This window comes from Lygodium microphyllum, chromosome 8, assembly GCF_053477565.2.
Source record: "Lygodium microphyllum isolate KBCC chromosome 8, Lygodium_microphyllum_v1.1.10, whole genome shotgun sequence".
In the NCBI taxonomy this organism is placed as follows: Eukaryota; Viridiplantae; Streptophyta; class Polypodiopsida; order Schizaeales; family Lygodiaceae; genus Lygodium; species Lygodium microphyllum.
The window spans coordinates 157,187,924-157,209,344 of NC_141142.1; the positions used below are offsets into that span (position 1 = coordinate 157,187,924).

At 45.3% G+C, this 21,421-nt stretch overlaps 1 protein-coding gene across 15 annotated transcripts in view; it reads left to right on the top strand.

Annotated features, from left to right (window-relative positions):
- LOC148033039 (potassium channel KAT3-like) overlaps window positions 1-21,421 on the top strand; it is a 101,861-nt gene that overhangs the window by 26,672 nt on the left and 53,768 nt on the right. For 9 of the 15 annotated variants that reach the window (XM_087683757.1, XM_087683769.1, XM_087683760.1 and 6 more), the window contains 2 exons: window positions 2,503-2,655; window positions 2,753-2,810. The exons of 3 other annotated variants lie outside the window; for them this stretch is intronic. In XM_087683757.1, coding sequence (XP_087539883.1) covers window positions 2,503-2,655; window positions 2,753-2,810 — 211 coding nt within the window. The remainder of the gene's footprint in view (window positions 1-2,502; window positions 2,656-2,752; window positions 2,811-21,421) is intronic. 3 more of the 15 variants (XM_087683755.1, XM_087683765.1, XM_087683764.1) reach the window with 2 other exon arrangements.

Sequence of the window (21,421 nt, forward strand, 5' to 3'; positions counted from 1 at the left end):
TTGAAAGAAAGGGACATATACCGGATCTCTTTCTCCAAAAGAGGAGCCTATCCTTGATGGAGGTCTTGATGGTTGCTATGAGCAACATTTGAAGAGAAAGAATCATAGATATCTTCATTTAGTAGCTATTGTCGAAGTGTAGTTCTTTTGTCAAGCTCTTTGATTTTGTTTGCTTTGTGAGTAATGATAAGCTTTAGCTCCTTGTCTATAATAGGATAAGGTCTCCTATCTCTATGGTAGTTAGTGTTGAGCTAACATATGCATTACATGTTGAATTAGCCACTTAAACAGCCCAAAAATGCTCAATTAAAGGAAAATCCTAAAATAGTGCGCAGTTCGAGAGAATTTTAAAATGGTGCGTAGTACAAGGTCCCGAAACTTTCTATAAATAGACATGTTGCCCTTCATTCAATCCTAATCTCGTTTTTGCAGGTTTTAGGCTCTCTAGCTTCGCTATCTACATCCCATTTGCGGAGAACATCTCAATCAAAGCTGCCCATTGCTGTCTACATTCATCAGGCGATTGTTTCCAGCCTCCATGGCGTAATCTATATTGATTTTTGTTGTGGTTGATCAGCCACATCGTCTATAGTTAGCAATTTGCTGAACTGCTGCATTTGTGATTTGTGACTGCTGTATGGATTGCCATGTCATCATATCTGCATTTTGCGTCACCTTGCCACACCATTATCAGCTTGTTGTGTTTGCAATTTTCTCTCTCTCTTTTGCCTATTCAATGGCACCACACACTTTCGTTTTTTGGTGTTCGACATCAGGAGGTTACCTTGCTGTGTTTCGGGATTTGTCAAGAGTGCAACACACTCTCCTGCTTAGCACCTTTGCCTCAGTCCTTGAGACATGAGAGTTTGGGGTACAATTCTCATTCCTGCACAGTTTGTTTGTTGCATGAGCATTGTATATTCAGCATTTAGACATTCATTTAGTTTTTCATGGTGTTTATTGTCTTTGAGTTACTATGGCCCTAATTGTGCTCTTTTTAGTTTATGCTTTGTCGTATGCTTTCATTTATGTTTCTATATTACAGTATCTCTTCACATGGTATTAGAGCAAGGTTCTCTTCCACAAAACCTCGGGTCTTTTATCTGAAATCCCTTCACAAGAAGTAGAAACAATAGGAGGGCAAGATGACTTCGAACACATCTTCACCACATCATCACAATGCTCTTGAGCCTAGCATATCAAGACATGTGACGGAGTGGGATTCACAGCTTGCTCCTCCATTCGGCATGGCCAAAGAGTCTTTGGACTATCATGGAGTCCATAGACCATATGTGATCTCACTAGCTGAATACGATCTCATCCTCATGTATCGAGCGTAATAGTAGATTAAAGGTAAACTTTAGTTTTCCCCTTTTAGATTTGATGTACCGGTCTAATGATTTTGCAAGAACGACGGAAGCTCTACAATGGACTGGCCGTCATGATGTGGAAATTGGCATGGAGTACAAACCATTTTCCTCTCTATCACCATCATCTACATCCTTACTTCTTTCATCTTTTCCACATACTTTTCCAGTTGCATTCATTCCTACGTTAGATATGCATGTTACTACTCAATCTTTTGATTTTACTTTCTCCTTTCCGCAAGATATTGGAGATGCTCATGATGAAGAAGTCTTTAAACTAAGTATTGGTTCATTAGCTCCAAAGAGGAGCTGCCTCCTATTTATAGATGAGTAGATCCTTCCAAATTAGCGTTTGGCTTTGGCGTACACAGACACTCTGCAGAAAAGCATTCCTTTAATGAAACTTTTGGTAATAAGCACATTCTGGAGCTGTAATAAAGAGCTAATTAGTATATTATGCATTTTTTAGCTTGACACCCATGCACCCACCCACTCACCCCATAGTAACATGGGACATGTTTTGGGGATGGGGATGGGGACAACAATTGCTAGCTCTTGTCACTAGAGAGGAGGCTTTCACATGGGGATGGGACTAGGATGATACATGGATAAGATGGATTGGAATGGGAAGCTAGAAAATGGCTGTCCCATGCTAGTATCATGCGTACATGTGCATACTCCATGTACACACGTATGCATGCATGCACGTGTGCACCCTTGCATGTATGTGTGCATGCATATACACACATTCCCATCACTTGCATATGTGCACATCTTCATAGAGTGTCGCATCTAGTCCCCTTATTGTTGGGTGAAGGCCTATACAAAGTTTGGATTTTTTGAGTTAGAATGGAGCTAGGGAAAACCTAAGATGCGTTTTTGGTGACTTACAGAATACACTTACCCATTAGTGTGATGTACTTGAACTCAAGCTAGTGGATGTTTTCTATTGTTGTGTTGTAACAAGGCAAACATAATATTTTGAAACATGACAAGGGTTTATCTAAGGCTCAACGAGACATTTGTAATATTTAAGAAAATTATCAACTTGGGTCCTTCCTTCTCTCATCATTTTTAAGGCTTGATGTTTTGTTAGTCCAAAGATAAAACACTCAATATTCTTGAATTGTCTTAGGTATCTAAAGACATGGTTCGCATTAGATCTTGCTTCAACCATACCCATACAGGCACTTGCACTTTCTAGGAAGCATGATCGAGGTTTAACCTACAGTTCTCTCAATATGCTGCGCCTTTTGAGATTGCGAAGAGTCACTGCTTTATTTTCTAGGTGACTACTTGTTTCATTACCAATGTTGTAAAGGGGTATGATCTACCTAGGTTACAAATCCATGAAAGCTGATCAAGTCCTGATCCATATGCTGCAGACTTGAGAAAGATGTTCGGTTCAATTACTTTTGGGTGCGATGTACAAGGCTTTTTTGTGTAAGTGCTAGCCCATGCACAATATACTCTTGTAAGTGACAATATGCAAAAACAAACTTCTATTGAAACATTCGGCTCAATAATGTTGTTGAACTCAAGTCATATTTATGTATATTCATTTTGTATCAATTCAAGCTAGCATTTGCTAGATATGAAATAAAATCTAAAGAGGGCTTGTCTAAATGATACTTGGAAGGGGTTTTCTAGCAGCCTTGACTTCCTTTTCCACCACTAGGTGTACAGCTAGCCTGAAGGTGCTGGTCAACCCCCATTCTACCATCTATGGTTACCTCCTATCCACCACCAATAACTGGTTGCTATCCACTACCTTTTTCTCCTACCCTCTTCTTACATCTCTTGTACACTTTTCCCCCTTTCCTCCCTCTCACTTTGAAGTACGTCCATCTCTTTCCATTTAGATAGTCATAGCATTAGATGCCAGCTATTTTGGGACATGGGAAAATTCCCTGAATTTTCAGACGTAACATTTTGGTCTCATAGGCTGATTTGGCCTTTTGTAGATGTTAATAATCTTTCTTTCCTTCCCTCTCTCATTTTGTGGCATTCCTTTACACTATTTTCTTCCCTCTCCATACTTACACCTGTTTTAATCCCTCCATTTGTCTAGCTCAAACAGCACACTACTCTATCTTATTACAAGCACCCTACAATTAGGAAAAAATATTATGATGGTATGAAGGTACAATTGAGAGTCTAGCACATGGTTAGAGTAGTCGAAAAGATGTGGTTTGGAGTTTAGCAGTATGAATAACAAGGAGCATGTGGACCAAATGGAGCAGCCATCCTTTCTTTAGGGGTTGATAGGAGCACTCAGCTGAGACAAGGAGGCCAAATGTATGTGGTTTAGAGCTAAAGTATAGAGACCAAGACAATGTGGATTAGAGCTAGGGCGTAGAGCCCAACCCATGTGTTACTTTGCGTGAACTATCTCTAAACTTTTCACCATAGGAGGTGAATCATGTGACCTCCCATTCTTGTAGACAGCATGTTTTCTCTAGCATGGGAGACACTTCTTGTATGAGACTTGGATGCTTAAATTGTTAGTTTTGTTCATTTCATGGCTTGTTTGGGTTTGCATTATGCATTTGGGAGGACCCTGAGTGGGTGTTCTACTTTTTGGCTGGCTTGGTTGTCCTGGGCCTTGTTTCTTGGCCTACATGTATGCACCTCATCTTGACTCTCCAGTGCCACATATTGCATGTGTGCATCCTCTAGGGAGAGGGAGACTAGGGGCACTTGGGTGGTCAGCCATAGCCCAGGGCCTGTTTCTCCCTTTATTGAGTTCATGTATTCTTGCTTTTTTTGTTCATTTCATTCAGTGTTCAACAGTTTCGATTGCTCCCAGTTGCCTATCCCATTCTCATATGGTATTAGACAACCAAGTTTTTGGTATTGGTGTGAATTTTTTGCTGCTATGGTTGTCATTCCAGATCTGTTAGGCTGTGTTTACTGGTCCAAGGGCTGTTTTGCATGCTGCGTGTTGCTGCTTCACATCATCTTATGTGCTGCTGATGATGTCCATTGCTGGGCAACATTATTTCCTGCAGCATGACCCATTTTTCTACCCAATGAATCCTGTTATCCCTGCATTTCCAGCCCCACACCCTTCATCTTTGCAACTGTTGCCTTCAATTTGATTCTTACTGGATTTGCCCACCTGTCAAAACTGCCGTTGACTTTGTGCTTGGACTTCTCAGGTATTCCCTATTACCATGGACCTTCTTGTCAGTGTGTTTATAGGCTAGTGGTAATTCGGATTATGTTCTTGCTTAAGAGGGGGTCCACGTGTTGGTTCTTGGGTTTTTACCACACCCTTTGCACTTTAATCCTATCCCTTGTATGCATTTTGAATTTCGTGTTTGAAATATTGAACCTTTGATTTTGGGTGTATATCATAAGTGCCTGAGGTACTCTCTTGTATCTGTTACTCTAGTTATCTCTTCATTTCATTATTCAATAGTTCCTCTGTGTTCCAACATTGATGGTAAGCTCAAAGGCCTTGACTATCTAACTTGGAGCGCAGCTATGAAAACGTGGTGTGTGTAGAAGTGACTATGATACCTTGTTTGAGGATTGATTCCTCATCCTTGACAACCATCTCTACTATGTAGTTGGGATGAAGACAATTTTGAGAAAGTAGTCCTCAATTCCTCAATTGGGATATAAATGATGCCAAAGCATATTTTGCACTTCTATATCTTTAAGGAATGTAATGAATGAAGCTGAGAGGAGAGAGGAGAGAGAAATGAAGAGAGAGAAAGAGAGCAAGAAGAAGAGAAAGTAAGACTAGAAGAGGAGAGAGAAAGACAAAAAAGAGGAGAGACAGAAGGAGGAAGCCATGGAAGCTGAATATGAAGGTGAAGAGTATGTTCTTGATAATAACTGGTTGCCCTAAATTGGGACTCTTACACCTTATATACCCAGTCTATGTGACTGGGTGTTTAACCCCTAGTTTCTATGTATCCCACTCGTTACAAGGAAGTCCTATTGGTGGTCACCTCTTGCATGACATCTTCCAAGGTGTGCACCATGGCCGAAGCTTCAACTTATGTATGAGGCCCTTTGACCATGTTGGCAATCACCTGTGAAGAAAACTGCTAGGGTTTGCACTTAGAAAACATAGAGTGTACGAACACGACAAAAACACAAAGAGACAGACACAGACACAAAAAGCAAAACTCAAACCCTAAATGTAAAACTCAAAACTTAAGCGCAAAACTCAAAACATAAATAGAAGAAGGGAGAGAAGAACACAACTTTGAAGTGAATGAATATTGCAAATGAATGTAAGAGTGTACAGGTACTCAAGGGCAGAGTAGTGTGTCGGAGAGTGATGTCCACCGGAGATGGATTCCAAGTCTGTGACCGCCAGTTGGAGTGTAGGATGGAGAGGATGCAGCAAATGCAAGTCTCAGGAGGTCCTGGAACACCAAATGCAAGTTGGACAGATGACGAGAGGGTGGGTGGCTGTTGCCTGGTGTGGAGAAGTTGTCGTGTGCTAGAGGAAGCTGTCGCTTGATGATGTAGATGGGCTGCCGGCTCTTGCCTTCACACTGGAGGAGTAAACACAGCAACAGAAGGTGTGATAGTAGTGTTTGGAGCTGGACAGCCATGCATATGTGGACTGATGGCTGAAATTTGCACTTAAGGGTGTAAAACTTGCATAGACGGAATGAGGCTGAATGGGGGCAGCCTGTCTATTCTTAATTAATGTTGAAGGGGACCACAAAAACTCTCTTAGACTGCTCTCCTTTTTAGGGTTTTTCATTAATTAAGTGTGTTTTGGGGCTGTTTAAGAATGCTAATCAGTTGAAAAGCAACATCACCCTCTATGGTCAGCTTCATATCATCCGATTCAAGTCTCTTGACACCATTCAGTCATTCATTCTTCAAGTGATCCAAACTTCATAGCATGTTGTGAGCAATACCTAAAGCTCATTTGGTGGGGACTGTGCTATATAAGCTGCCTCTTGATTATGATGTTGTGGTGAACCCCTTACGAAGATAGATATTGTTTTCTCCAGTAAGTTTTCAACATGCGACTTCCATGTTATTGGAGCATGAGTTTGCACTCCAGTTATAGTGGAGTATGGCAATTCATTTTGGTGGCATCCATGATTGTGCACTCACTTCCTCAAGGGTGACGAGAGAAGAAAGGGTAATGTGACTTTGAAAGAAGCTAGTGGTTTTGCAGAAGAAAAAGGAGAAGGGCATGAACTTGTCCTTGACTCGTCCTCAGATTTTGACTTGGATTCTGATTGTGCATCCAAGACTGCAATGACCATGGAATTGGTTTTCTATTCGTAGTGGTGCTGTCACCCCTCACAATCCTTCAGGTTAGAGGGAGTGAGAGGGTTGTGAAGGTGGGACATGCAAGCCTTATTCATATTCGGGTGTGGTGGCTAGATAAGCTTGACACCCATTTACATCCTCATACCACAAGCTAGGCCTCTGTCAGTGACCCATGCAACTGTTCCCCACATACCAATCATAGAATTTGTAGTACCATGACACACAATTCTAAGGGCTCTCCTCTAGACCTCTTGAGCCCGTGGGCAATCCCATATACAATTCCTTTTGAGTCTTCTCATGCTCTTCACATCTAGGAAGGAATAGGGTCTCTACCATAGCCAAGCCATGTACCAATTGCTAAACTCCTGTGTGCTAGTAACCAAAGAAAGTGTGAAATCTTTCTTGGTCTAAAACTATCCTCCAATCTTCTCTAGAAGTTCGCAAGGAAAGATTGTGATATACCTTGGATAGTCCAATGCTCAGCTGCAGCTGGCACCACTTTCATCTTGCTAATCTATCTTCTCCTTCCAAACCTAGTGGTATAGCCAAAGAAGGGTGCATCTTGAGGCTTCTTTGCAAATAGATCTCTCCATACCCACTCCCCAGGATCCCATCGAAGTCTCTATAGCGGCCTCCTCCTATATGCTCAATGTCTCTATACATCTTCCATACAAGTTTGAGGGTATGGGTGTAAGTATCAAGTCCTATCACAATGAGCCACAACTCTAATCCTTTGTCGATAGCATTTTGTGAACTCCAACTGATTCACATCCTCTCACCTAAGTCTGCCTTCCATGTTTACTGAAAAAGTAAACACGCTCTCTCCTTTGGTGGCTACCATTGTAAGAAGGATCTCTCCTCTAGTAAATAGCTCTATCCATGTCTGATTTGTCATTATGTCATTCCTCCATTCAAGGGGTATCACCTCCTTGATACTCTCCATTATGACTCTAGCCCCCCTGATACCTTGAAGTCTCTATCTCTATATATGAGTTGGCAGCTCTAGAAAGGCAAACCACTCCCCCATTGAAGAAGCTACGTATGCAGAGAACCTCCCCCAAGATAGGAGGGTCCTCTCTTTGTCTCGAGTAGTTGATTAAAAAGCAATGACTGCCTCAACTTCTCTTCAACACTTGTTGGGTCAATCTGATGAAGTCCTGTAGATATTGATCTCCATTCCCATATAATAGATGCAGCAAATCTGACCTCAAAACTGTTTGCAAGCCCTGTAGCTTGGATATGTTGAAATAGCCAGTGTGTGCTTGGCTGCCATGGCCCTCCATGAGCAGGAGCAATCATCTCTAATCTCCATAATAGTAGCTTCTTCCATGGCTCCTCACCCGAACGAAGGCCCCTCACAATGAGCTTTATCATTAGTGCTATACTCTGACTATCTAGGTCAATAACCCTCAAACCACCTGTGGATCCAGGCTAGATGATAACATCCCAAGCTACCTTAGCCCTCGTAGGACTACCATCTCCACTTGACCAAATAAAATTCATGATGAGCCGCTTCACTTGGTCAATGCATGACCTAGAGAAGGCCCAACAAGAAGTTATATACCACATGGTGGCTAATAGAACCTAATTTGCAACTACCACCCTGCCTACTAGTCATAGTCTCCAATACAGTAGCATTTGTCTTATGCTAAGTAATAATGGTGCTAGCTGCTGCTCTCAAGAAATGTCAATGCCTACATGGCAGCCCAGGTATCTCACAAAAGTGCCACAAGTCATCCGGGTGAAATTCTCATGTGGTTTCCAGTCTCATCTACCCAAAATCTATAGGATTTGTGCCAGTTAATAAGATCTCTGAAGCTCTATGGAAGACCTCCATTGCAAATACAAAGGCCCTAAAATTCTCCTCATCCCCATCCAAGTAACAGATGTGTTATTTGCAAACTCTACATCTAGCAACTCCTCAAACTTTGGAATGGGAAGTTTGATGCCTCGAATACGTGTATTCCTATCCCTCAGGAAGGAGCTCACAGCCTCTGCAACAAACAAGAAAAGAAGAGGTGCAAGGGGGCATCTCATTGACCTCTAAATACTGAATCTGGCACATCTGGTCCCACCAATGAGGCCCTGGCTGTGAGTTGATGAATATAGAGCCAACACACCTGTGATCCACTGCTTTGGGAAACCCATCCTCAACATGGTGCCCTCTAGAAACTCCCAATCAACTCTATCCTAGGCCTTGAAATCGGGAAGCAAAACAATGAGATTTTGTCCCGTAGATCATGCAAGAGTTGTGGATTCCCAAAAGGTAAAAATATCAAGGATGTTGTACTCCCGAACAAAACCAGTCTATGTAGGTTGAATGAGGTCGAGCATCAAGAGAGAGAGTTTGAGGCTGATCATTTTGGCTGGGATTTTATACGCTGTTCCAAGAAAAGTGATTGGTTTGCATTAGGTGATCTCTAGCCTGTTTCGGTTGCCCTTTGGGATGAGATGAATCAATCCCTTTGACATCTTATCTGGCATATCTCCAAATTCCATGATCTCCTGAAATATTGCTAAAATTCATGTGCTGATGACATCCCAATAGCTTAGGAAGAAAGCCTTGTCCAATCCATGATCCCCTGGGCATTTCCCTGATGGCAGTGCTAGCAAGGCCTCAACAATCTCCTCCTTTGAGAATGGGGCCATCAAATGTATCCTCATACTTTCTTGACCACTCTCCTGGTACTCTGCCACACAATCTCTCTATCCCTCTCCAATCCTGGAGGCTTTGTCATCATGCCCAACAAAGTAGTGTAATAATCCGGCCACTTGACCAACCTCTTGTGGCTCTTGGGCAAGGGATTCATTTGCTCTTCTAAGTCACCTAACACCTTGTCTAGAGTATCTGGGCCTTGTGTGTGAGAATTTTTTGTTCACCCTATCTCTTCCCTATGTCCAGAAAGAGGCCCTTGTATGGTATTTATATGCTGATCTGGCCTCCTCTATAGCATCTATTCCGCTTTGGCTGCATACATTGTTTGTGCCACCCACCTACATCTTGGTTGTCTTTCCTCCTTCCTTTGAAGTGCTGCCAATGAGGCTCCAGCAGCCCTCTCTTTTTCTAAAAGACCTTCCCTTTTCCTCCTAGCCTTCACTCTCATCCAAGTCTCTAGCTGCCTTGCTCGCTGAAAACGACATGGCACTCCAAATCCTAGTTATCCTACCTAAATTCCTCATTATAATACAAGTGTAGAGGAATTATGATGCTGGTAGTTGTTCTTGTGGCTCCCTCCATAAGGACCAACTGTACGGATGCATGATGTGGTAAAGTGGTTCTTGGAACAATACTGACTAGATCCCCCTTGTCACAAGCCAGTCATCTATATAGAATCTGTCCAATTGGGAGAAGATCTTGGCATCAGTTGTCCTATCTCTTTTGTAGATTGCAAAGAACTTGTCAATCTGCCAAACTTTGACACCATGAACCAAGGGTCCTATCCTTTGAGATGGAAGATAAAATCCTCCCAAGGTTCTTGCTCTCCTCCTCTGATAGTATCTATGTATCTACCTCCTCCTATCCTCCAAGGCCTCGACCATATTAAATTCCCCACCTACAAACTAGTGGTCAACATGAGGTAGAGACTGAGTAAGCATAGTCCGAAAAAGTCCTCTCTCCCCTTGCTATTAGGGACATATATGACCAGCAAGCCTATTAATACCTCCTCCACCCTCACAAATTATATGTTGTGGCAATACATTGTAGGTATGTGACAGTGACTATCATGATGCACATGACCGATTGAATGTGTTACTATTGTAGTCTTAATTTGCATTAATGAATAGCTTGCAAAATTTGGTGAGAAACCCTGAAAATCATGGACATCATAGACATTGCTTTGATTTGATGTGTATAAATTACAAGCTAAGGGCTTTGCACACAGTGTTAATTATGGGGATGGATGCTGTAGACAAACGTAAACATCAAACCATGGAAAATGAATATTTGGGAGACGAATCTGATCAAGAACTAACACAACCAGCCATGGAAGCAATGTTCCACACCCCTTCTAAGAATAGATGGTACAAGATTTGTGGCTGTAGAGTCCATGATTGGATCATGTCCCCAAGATCTCGTTGGCATGGAAAGACCTCATGCACCATGAATGAAAAGAAGTATGAAGAAATTCATCTCATGATTCGCTCTGAACTATGAATTTTGAAATAGGAGTTGGAAAAAGAAATAAGAGAGTGGGTCAAGGCCGAACTAGTAGTAGAGGAAACCTGAAAGGATTTGCAGCCAAGAAAATAATGGGTTAGAGTTCATAAAGTTCGAAGCTCCTGCAACTCTTCATCAATGCGAGATATGCTGAGATGTATCCGCTAGTATGCTGAAATGACAATCTGAAGTCAAAGAATGTGTCATCCCCTTTGCAAGTTTGTGCATTTGGAATAGAGTAGTGTTTGATGTATAGAGCTAAGGGCAATACACAATTAGTCACCCATTGCTTTTGATTGACATGTATTTAAACACACAACTTCCTTCACTCTCCTCATAGACCTACAACTCTTCTAGAAAATCTTCAATTATTTTTAAAACAACAATCCTTTTCTATTATTAACTAACACACTCCTTGTGAAAGAGAAAAATGGTGTAGATAATGAAGAGCGATGATGATGCATGATACTTATGGATTAGGATACATACAGGAAGACTATGGGATATATTCATTGCAATATGCTACTCTCTCCTGCAAACTCAACCTATGCCACATGAGATGGATCTCCCTTTGATGTACTTCATGAGGACATTATGAGATAATGCTAGCATTGGGGACATATTATTAGTGGGAGATTTCAATGCAACCACTGGAGATAGAGTGGGACTTTTATATGCATGAGAATGCCATGTTCAAAGAGATTGACATTGACATAGGAGAGTCTAGAATAAATAAGTGAGTACCTATGGGACACGTCTATTGGCTTTGGAAGTGTATATAGACTAGCCATCTTTAACGGTCTACCACAATGGCCAGGATTTGACACTTTGACATGTTGGAATCGTAAAGAAGGAGCAAGTACTATGGATTACTTGAAATTGATATTGGACATCCAAAACTTTAAGATATCTAACATACCAATTGGCATTGTAGCAAATCATGCTATTTTGACTTTCGCACTTTCTTGTGGACATATGAAACGTGGAATACCACACCTCTCTAAACATCCCAAATACCACTTTGTGGAAGACATCTCACCCATCTATAGTAGCTCTTTGCAGAATAGGTTACATACATTGGATTTGAGCAGATCATTGGAGGAAAGCACGGGCACCTGGGGGGACTATCAGAGAGGATAGAGAGTACCATAGGAGTGAAACAAGGATGCGAGAGTACCATAGGAGTGAAACAAGGATGCTGGCTTTCACCCACATTGTTTTGTTATATATAGATGAAGTGTCTGATTACATTGATTGAGGAGGAGCCAGAGCCAGCCTAGTAGGAGTGTTGATACCGATATTATTGTATGCAGATGACATTGATCTTATTTTCGATCCACTAGAGGGATTGTTGTGCCACCTAGATGCTTTGCACATCTTTTGTAGAGATAGAGACCTCATAGTAAACCTTGGGAAGAACAAAATCATGGTCTTCAATACTTCAGTAGCATGGTTGACTAGATCTATGTAGTAGTTCACATTTGGAGGAGACATAGTGGAGCATGTGAGGGAATACGTTTATCTAGGAATCACCTTCTTTGGCCCACGATTTACATTGAGAGGAGCATCATATGCACGTTTGGCACAAGGCTATGTAACACTAGGGGCACTCGAGAGTCAATGTGCTCACATATAGTTCTAGGAGCCTTGCACTAAACTATGGTTGTTTGACATCCTAGTCACTACATGGAGCAGAGGTATTGGGCTGCAGCTTGTACCACGGGTGTCTAGTCAACTCACTAATTGGTTCGGAATAGAGAGAGATTATTATGAGGGCTGGGGTAGCATGGAAAGGCCATTGATCATGATGATAGCACGTATGATTAGGAGTAAGCTCTCCACCCCACATCCCATAGTCAAGAGTAGAGTTGGGGTGGCACCTATAGTCACAGAGGCACTCTTTAGGACAGTTACCTTTTGGCATAGGTTATGGGATCTCCCACGTCATAGATACTCCAGATTGGCACTAACTTCTTCTAGATAACTAGGAGCAAAGGGCGAGAAGAATTGTTGGTTTTCAGAAATGACTATCTAGATGAGTCTACATCGTTTGGATATTGAGCGTCTTTCACCTTTTGACTATAGCCTTGACTGCCCTACACTTTCTCTTAGTTGACTAGAGCTGAATCAAGTGACCAGAGCTGGTATCTCAAGGACTAAGACAACGAGGATTGACACTTTCTCTTAGTTGACCATTGCTAAACCAGGTGATTAGAGTTGATATCTTGAGGATTGAGACAATGAGGACATGATCCACCCACCAATCCCTCTAGGATCGAGGATGGAGTTCTACTGGAGTCACTTCTTGTGTCTCTTTGATGATGGATTCGTTTGACCAGCATACAACATGGACACCTATCTCGCTCACAGTATACAGGATACTATCGAATAGATTTGTACCTCCTCTTATAGATTGTAGATGGAGATAGATAGATGTATTGATTCTCTAGCAAAGGATAAGACTCGCTAGCTTTGTGGCCGAGAGCTTGAGATAGAGGAGCATGACATATGTAGATGCATAGTATACTATGACATACAAGGATGATACCACTACCTCTTCCGTGATGGTTTTAGATCTCATCGTCATGTCATGGAATATGAGGACTAGAGATGCCTAGGTCTTTTTCTCCTAGAGCTCTAGAGGTGCCGCATGGCACTACTACAAGATAGGAGGTCAACTTACCCCCCGGAGAGACCCACACAGAGAGCAGTGAAACTTTTTTCATAGAGACCACATCTGAGGAAGTCGTATCATAGTTGGATCAGAGCCAAAACATGAGATACCTAAGGCTCACCATCAGGCATATTAGTGAAGCAGTTAGGGACCGCATCATCATGAGATCATGTGCAGACCTTGAGATTAGCTATAGCCTGCAATCTCTACCATATCTTTCTGTACATAGTTCTGTCAGGTTTGGGTATCCTTTTCTTTCTATTGATGGGATAATACTAGACATGGTTCTACTCTAGCATAGTCCCATCATAAAGTTATTCTTAGCATTGTTTCATAGGCCACTTACTTATTTTAATGTTATCTTTACTTTACTAATTAGATGACATTAGACATGGATATACTTTGGATTTTGTCTCATAGACCATATTGGCATTATGTAGATGTTTATAGAGATCTCTCTCTCTCTCTTTTTTTCGTAAAAGGTAATTGTATTAATTACGAAAAAAATACAAGATTACTTGATTACAAGATACATGACGACAATGCAAGTCATCATGCGAAGAGGTGCTAAGTACTACAAGTTACAATTTCATGGCAAGGATGCGGAGGAAATTGCCATATGCCAAGGACGGAAGTCCTTCGTAGAGAGCAAATCAGAACGATGGAGAAGAGCTAACTGCCAATACAAGAGGCCCTTAAGCCTCACAATATGTCGCTGAACATTATGGGCGGAGTCAAACAGAAAAGCATTCCGAATGGTCCAGTTATGCCAACAGCCCCAGTATCGAAGAAAGTGATACATGAGCTTCATATGTGGCTGTGCGGGAGAAGGGTATTTGGGCTGGCCCAAAACCCAATCAAAGGGGTGCAGTGTGATACCAACCACCCCTCGCCAAACAGCCGACAAAAATAACTAGACCTTCTTAGCGACGGGGCAGGAAATAAATCGGTGGCGGGCGGATTCCATAGTAGTGGTGCAAAAGAAACAGGTGCCATTGGAGATTCGTCGCTTGGAAAGAGCCGAAGCAAGCGGAAGACCCCCAATTATCACTCTCCAAAGAAAGACTTTGTATTTAAAGGGTGTCTTGTTGACCCAGCCCTCCATCACAGTGACCCTCCACCACGAGCGGGATTTACGCAATCCCCATAAAGCATTCGCTTTAGTAACTAGCCATTGATTATCTTTAATCAGGAGATGATACACTTGATTAGCAGAAGCTTTGCTCAAAGGCAGCCGGCCTTGTAGGTCCCAATCCTGCCAGGGATGATCCAAAGCAAGAGCAGGAAAGGGTTGTCTGCTCTGGAGCACCGTCACGAGCTGTTCCCATAAAGGCCTATATCCACGAGGGATCCGGAAAATCCTCCTAGCAGTACGAAACGAGATAAGGACATTGCGACTGGCAAGGGTGGCATCCGCAACTGAAGACAAGCCCAACCGTGCCATCCGGTTGAATTGTGGTCTAAGCTCATGTTTACCTTCCCACGAAAGTAGACGCGAGACTGCCAGTAATTCCAACTGAAAAGAGTTAGTAGCCAGGCGATCCTCCGTTGGGTGCCATTGAGCCTTTCGAAGGACGTGTTTCCAGGAACACACCAAATGAGTAAGCAGCGATGAAGAAGAACTGGAAAACCGCGAATCCGCATTAAGAACGTGCCACCAAGAACTCCGGAGTCGGGTATTGCCATGCCGAAGCCCATGACCCTCAAGGAAAGAACGGGCGATAGCGACCCACGGATGATGATCATCCGAGCACATGGCGCGGAAAAGGGACCAACGGAGTGCCTGCATGTGAGTTTGGGCATCTAAAATAGCTCCGCCACCCATGCTTTTGGGGGTGCACGCATGCGACCACGAGATCCAGGAAATACCTGCATTCAATGAGTCCTTCCAAAGCATGAAACAAATAGACTGAGTGAGAACATTCAGAGTCGTAGGAGTCCAGGGCAACAATGGCAAGAAATATGTGATCATTGGCAACATAATTATCTGGGCTACTTTGAGGCGAACATGAAAAGGCCAGGCCTGAGACTTCCAGTACATAAACTTGGCCATCATCTTCCGAGAAATCCACTGCAGAAACTGCTTTGGGGGAACATCAACCCCCAATGGGTATCCAAGATGCGTGACAATGGAACCTCGAGGAACAACCAGACCTTGCCAGTCCAAGGACTGCAAATCCGACTCCGTGCAGCTTAGAATGGCTGATTTGAGCAGATTGATACGAAGGCCTGACGCCTGGCCAAAGAGACCCCAAACATCCAATGCTTTTCGAAGGTTATCCTTGTCCGCACGCAAAATCATAAAAGTATCATCCGCCAAGGATTGGCTAATGAAATGTTGCCCTGTAGGAAGCGACAGTCCGGCCAACTGGGAAGAGGCGGCCATATGTGATAACATGGAAAGAACTGGATGTGTCGCAAGGGCAAAGAATAAAGGGCTCAAGGAGCACCCCTGTCTGACAGAACGGGCAAGGACAAATGGCTCAGTAACACCTCCGTTCAGCATGACTCGCGAAGACGCCGCAGCACTAATGGTGTAGATCAGACGAGACATCCGAGCACCAAAGCCCATAGCGGACATAAGGTCAGCAACAAAAGACCAGTCCAGATAATCAAAAGCCTTTTCCAGGTCCAGTTGAACCAACACCACCTCCTGATTAGAATGCCGGGCATAATCAATGGCCAATTGGGCATTCAAAACATTGTGTAGAATATTTCGGCCCTTAATGAAACCGTACTGGAGAGGGTGCACAAGGGCAGGGAGATGCTTATGGAGCCGATTCGCCATTACTTTGGAAAAGATTTTGTACATGGAACCCATCAAAGAAATGGGGCGCCAGTGTGTCAACTTAGATGGCGAAGGAACTTTTGGAAGCAATTTAATAAGTCCTTGTTTCCATGAGGGAGGCATGATCCCCGTTTCCCACACCTGCTGAAACAGAGCCTGCAATGGTTTCGCCAGTTGGGTAGCGAAAGCTTCAAAGAACTCATTGGTGAGACCATCCCAACCCGGACTTTTATCTTTGGGCAAGTGTAACAAGACATCCATAACCTCTGCTTCACCAATATCTGACTCCAGAGTAGCTTGCATGTCCTGCGGTAACTGATTGCGGACCAGGTCATTAAAGACCGAACGGGCCTGAGTAATTTGGGCTGAAGGAGAAGCGGAACCGAGAAGGTCACGGAAATAATTCCTTCACATATGCACAATAGTCTGTGGATCCAGGATAAGGTGGCCTTGTGCATCCTCGAGTCTGGTCAAATTCTCTCGAGCAGGAGAGGCATGGAGAGCTCGAAAGAACTTATGGGTCTGACATGCACTATCTTGCAAAGTCTCTGTTAGATGTTGCAATTTGGCCTGCTGATACGATTTTAACTAGAATTCTTTAACAAGATCGGCCACCCGCAGGGCCAGTGCAAGCAGAAATGCATCATCCGGAGTGTCCATCAGCAGGGAGCGAACCAAAAGCAGCAGGTCCTCCGCTGCCTGTCGACGACGCCGACAAAGAGAGGCATGATAGATCCCATATTGCCGAGCAACCCGCTGCACATTAGAGAGCAATCGGCCAAATGACGCAGTGCCCTGAGAGGAAAAGTCCAAGGAGAATCTGTCAAGCATTTGCTGCATATAGCCCTGAAAAATTGTATGCTTTAAGTAGGAGGAGTTGAAACGCAAAGGGAGTCTCTCCAGAAATTGCTTGAAGGGGGCAATGGGTTGTGCAAGCAACTCGAACTGCAGAGGGAAATGGTCCGACAAGACATATTGCTGCAACACTTTTATTTCGAGCGTCTCAGGCAGAAAATCATCATTCTGCATTATATAAATGTGGTCCAACCGCGACCATGTTGTGGCATACTGGGCCGAATGGAAAGTAAAGCCTGGAGAAGACGGGTGTAGCCAGGACCAAAGATCTTGCTTAAGAACAGCAAGAGCCAAGTCGTGCCACATACGACTTTCCGGCGCATCCATGACCGAGTGCTCCGATGTAGACTGGGAAGAATCAACGCACATATTGAAATCCCCCATGAAGAAGCCGCGTCTGCCAAGTGACAAGGAAGTCTGCAAAGTCTGCCAAAGCTCCCGGTGAGATAACGAATCATTCGGAGAATAGAGACCAAGTAACGATAGGATTTCCCCTTCGAATAAGATTTCAACCACCAAAAAGCGGCCATGAAGATCATTTTTAATAAGAACCGGCTGATATTTGGCATGTACAATCATGAGCACACCCGAATAATGCATGGCCTGTGTTCCTGCATAGAACAAACGAAAGCCATGGCAATCCACAACTTTACCGGCGTCACTGTGACTCTTGTGCTCAACAGCACACAGGACATCCCACTGATTCTCATACAATGCAGTCCACATGGCATGTTGCTTGTGACGAGAACAAATTCCTCGCACATTCCATGTGGCTATTTTCATGTGTATACAAAACACAATCAAGTACGAGGCACAGCTTGCCTTGCTTTGACTTTGTTGGCGAGAATGTCCAGGACTCCCTCATCCAAGAAATCTGCCAACACCGCAAAAGAGTTCTGAGGACCAGATTTGGAAGTTGACGGCATATCGGCTTGCTTGGGGTTGGAACGTGGGTAACGACGGTCCCACGGAGTAATGACGTTGCCTCTGGTATCAAAAGCCAGCTGTGCAGGTGGACCCTTGAGACGATCCGAATACATTTTCCTGGCGAGCTGATGGCGGGGAGTTGAAGAAACCATAGCAGGAGCAGAGCGCTCTGACGACATCATTTCCTTCCTGCGCATATATATTCGCATGGAATCGTGTGAGGTAGAAGGCCCAGTACTTTCCATGCCAGCACCAATCCTGTTGCCTTTTTTGGCGCGTACTTCAACCCAATCAGTAGCACGGGAATCCAAACCCGAAACCTGTTGTTTACCTTTGGCCCGAACTTGGGGCGGGTGGGTAGGATCCAGCGACGGAGCATCACACACCATATCTTCCATGGGCGGAGCAACATGAGCTGTATCTGAAACGTGTGGTTGCTCGGGGCATTCAGCCATAAAGTGCCCCAACTGTCCACAGGAAAAGCAATGGCCAGCAAAATTGCCCCATTTCAAACGAAAGTGTAACGGATGCATGCCGGCGCAATTGAGGCGTAACCATGCAGGCCGTTTCCGTGCAGTATCCCATAACATGCACAAGCGGTTGCGATTCACAGCCCTGAGACTAGGAGGGACCAGAACCGTGCCCACTGCGGCCATAGCATCCTTTAATAGCGGCCAATAAACAGCCGGACAATTTTCCACTTCTACCCACACAGGGCATTCACGTTGCAGGAGGCGCTGGAAATCTGCCATCGGGCGCCATGGAACCACATGAACCAACCGACGATCAAAAAACAAAGGCAGTTTAGACAGAAGAGCAGCACGGTGCGTCTCTGTTTTCAAGAGGACCTCAAAAAAACCCCGGGATCCAACAAAAATCTCTTCAACACATTCCCCTTGTAGCAGACTCTGCAGCCATTGGCGAATACGGGAAAGCAGCGGGATGCGACCAGTGAAGAAGAGTATCACCGCGCGATCATAAAATACCGAAAAGGAGCGTAGGACAGTTTTTGGCTCGACGGTAGCTTCCAGAACATCGTCTGGAGCAGAGGCAGAGAAGGCTTCCTGGTTGTGTTGAACATATTCACCAAGCAGAGTGTTGGCAAATTCCAACAGATGCTCCCAGTCCACCGGATCCGAAGCAACCTGCGCATAGGAACGATCCGGAGTAACGCCTATCTCTTTCGGGGTGTGCTTGGTACGTTTGCCCGCAGGTTGGATGTCAGGGCCCGGGGGCAATTCTTCAGTGCACGGAACCATATCCTCGGGTTCCTCAGCATCAGAGTCCGGGCCAAGTGCTGCCACCGTTTGGTCTAGGAAATCCAGATCCAAACCAGCCATCGTGTATGACGAACTGATCTCACAGAAGGACTGACCGACACACTCTCTCTCTCTCTCTCTCTTTCTGTGTATAGAGCAGAGGGCACTCGATCTCGGACGCTGCCTCTCTGACGAAGGTCAGGTTTAGGGTTTCACAGGAGCTGGGCGCCTCTGCACGAAAGGAGGAGCACACGCAGGCGGCGCCTCGAACCGCGGCAGAGGTGAAGTTGACAGGGCGGCGTGGATAGGGCGGCAGAAACAGGGCGTTGGGACAGCTCCGGGAGCAGGCGCGATAGTCAGCAACAGGCGTCGATGCAGCCCTCGACGATGGTGGACAGACGCGACTTGTAAAGGGGCTGGAATCTAGCAAGGCGCACCTTTGCAGGATGTGCGGGCGGGGCTGGGGCAGGGGGGGCACTCGGGCGAGGTGTTTTCGGCGGGGCCTGCAGGCGACGGCGGCGGGGCCTGCAGGCGACGGCGATAATCTCTCTCTCTCTCTCTCTCACACACACACACACACACACACACACACACACAGAGCAGGGTGATGCAAGAAGGAAGGTTGCACGCTAGTAAGCCTGGCAGGTCAGGAGGGTATTCGCAGGTAAGCAAGGGCAGGATGCGATGTGACGGGCAGGGCAGAGAGGACTCTGTGTATATGATGTATAGGGCAGGGCGCAACCCTAACGAGGCAGGTTAGGTCTGGGTTCGCAGCAGAACGGCAATCTTTCTGTGTCGTTGATGTAGACAAGCAGGGATCGTTTCAGGCGCTACCTCTCTCTTGCTTCGTCTGAAGTTGCGTGGCCCTTGTACGCTGCAGGGGCGGAACTGAAGTGACGGGTAGAGGCAATCCGCAGGGGGGGCGAACGGGGTGCCACTGTCAGGTCGGAGGATAGTCGGCGCAGGCCACAATCGTCGCCATCGCCCGCCTCCCTCTTAGCTCTCTCTCTCTCTTCGCGCTCGCTTCCTCTCTCTCTCTCTCTCTCTCTCTCCTCTCTCTCTCTCTCTCTCTGATCTCTCTCTCTCTCTCTCTCTCTCTCTCTCTCTCTCTCACGGATGATCCCAAGCAAGCCCTCCGTACCACACGAGATCATCCGCGCAGAGCTGGGGGCACCGCCCCTCGTGGTTGAGGCCCTCTTCCAAACCGTGACCTTCTTGCACCGAATATGGGACCTGCCCCGGCATCGATACCCCAGACTCGCCGTGGAGTCATCCAAACGGCTAGCAACACAAGGGGACACTGAGTGCTGGTATGCCCGAACAGAGACTTGGCTACGGCTCCATGGCCTGCACATGGACCACCTCCCCCCACTACAATACAGCCTAGACTGCCCACACCTGGAGCTCAGCTGAGAGGAGGTGAATCGCATCATCAGAATGGATATCATCCAGACAGACACAGCCAGGACATGGGTGACCCCCACGTTGGAACTAGGAACCAAGAAGGCTTTCTACCGAGAGCACTTCCTGCACATCTCCCCGGATGGCTTCATCACCCGCCCAAGCTACATGGACACACACCTATCTCACGGGGTCAGAAGTGCCATTGGACACATCTGCACGTCCTCACACCAACTACAGGCCGAAACGGGCAGATACAGGGCCAACCCCCTCCCCCCAGAAGACCGAATCTGTCTGCCTTGCCATCTCGAGCCAGAGACAAGGGAACACTATATCTGTAGATGCCCAGTGTACTACGAAATCCGGGGACGCTTCCACTGCCTATTCAGCGAAGGATTCGGACGACTCTCCAAGGTGATGAAATTCAAAGACCAGAGATGCCTGGGGCTCTTTCTACTGGAAATACGACGCCACAGAGACCACCTCCTACGAACCACGAAGCAAAGACAAGGAGCCACCAACCAACGCACACTCAACGAATTCTACCAAATACCAGCTACCCTCCCCACCACCGAGCCCCCACCAGCCCAACCGGCCTCCCAACCCCGGGGGACCACCTTAGAAATAGCCACAGCGAGAGGAAAAGCCCGGCGCCCACGCCCCGCCGACCCTCGTCCCCGCAGAAGACACATGTCGAAGATACAAGGGATACTACGCCGCCATCGGAGGGCCTTG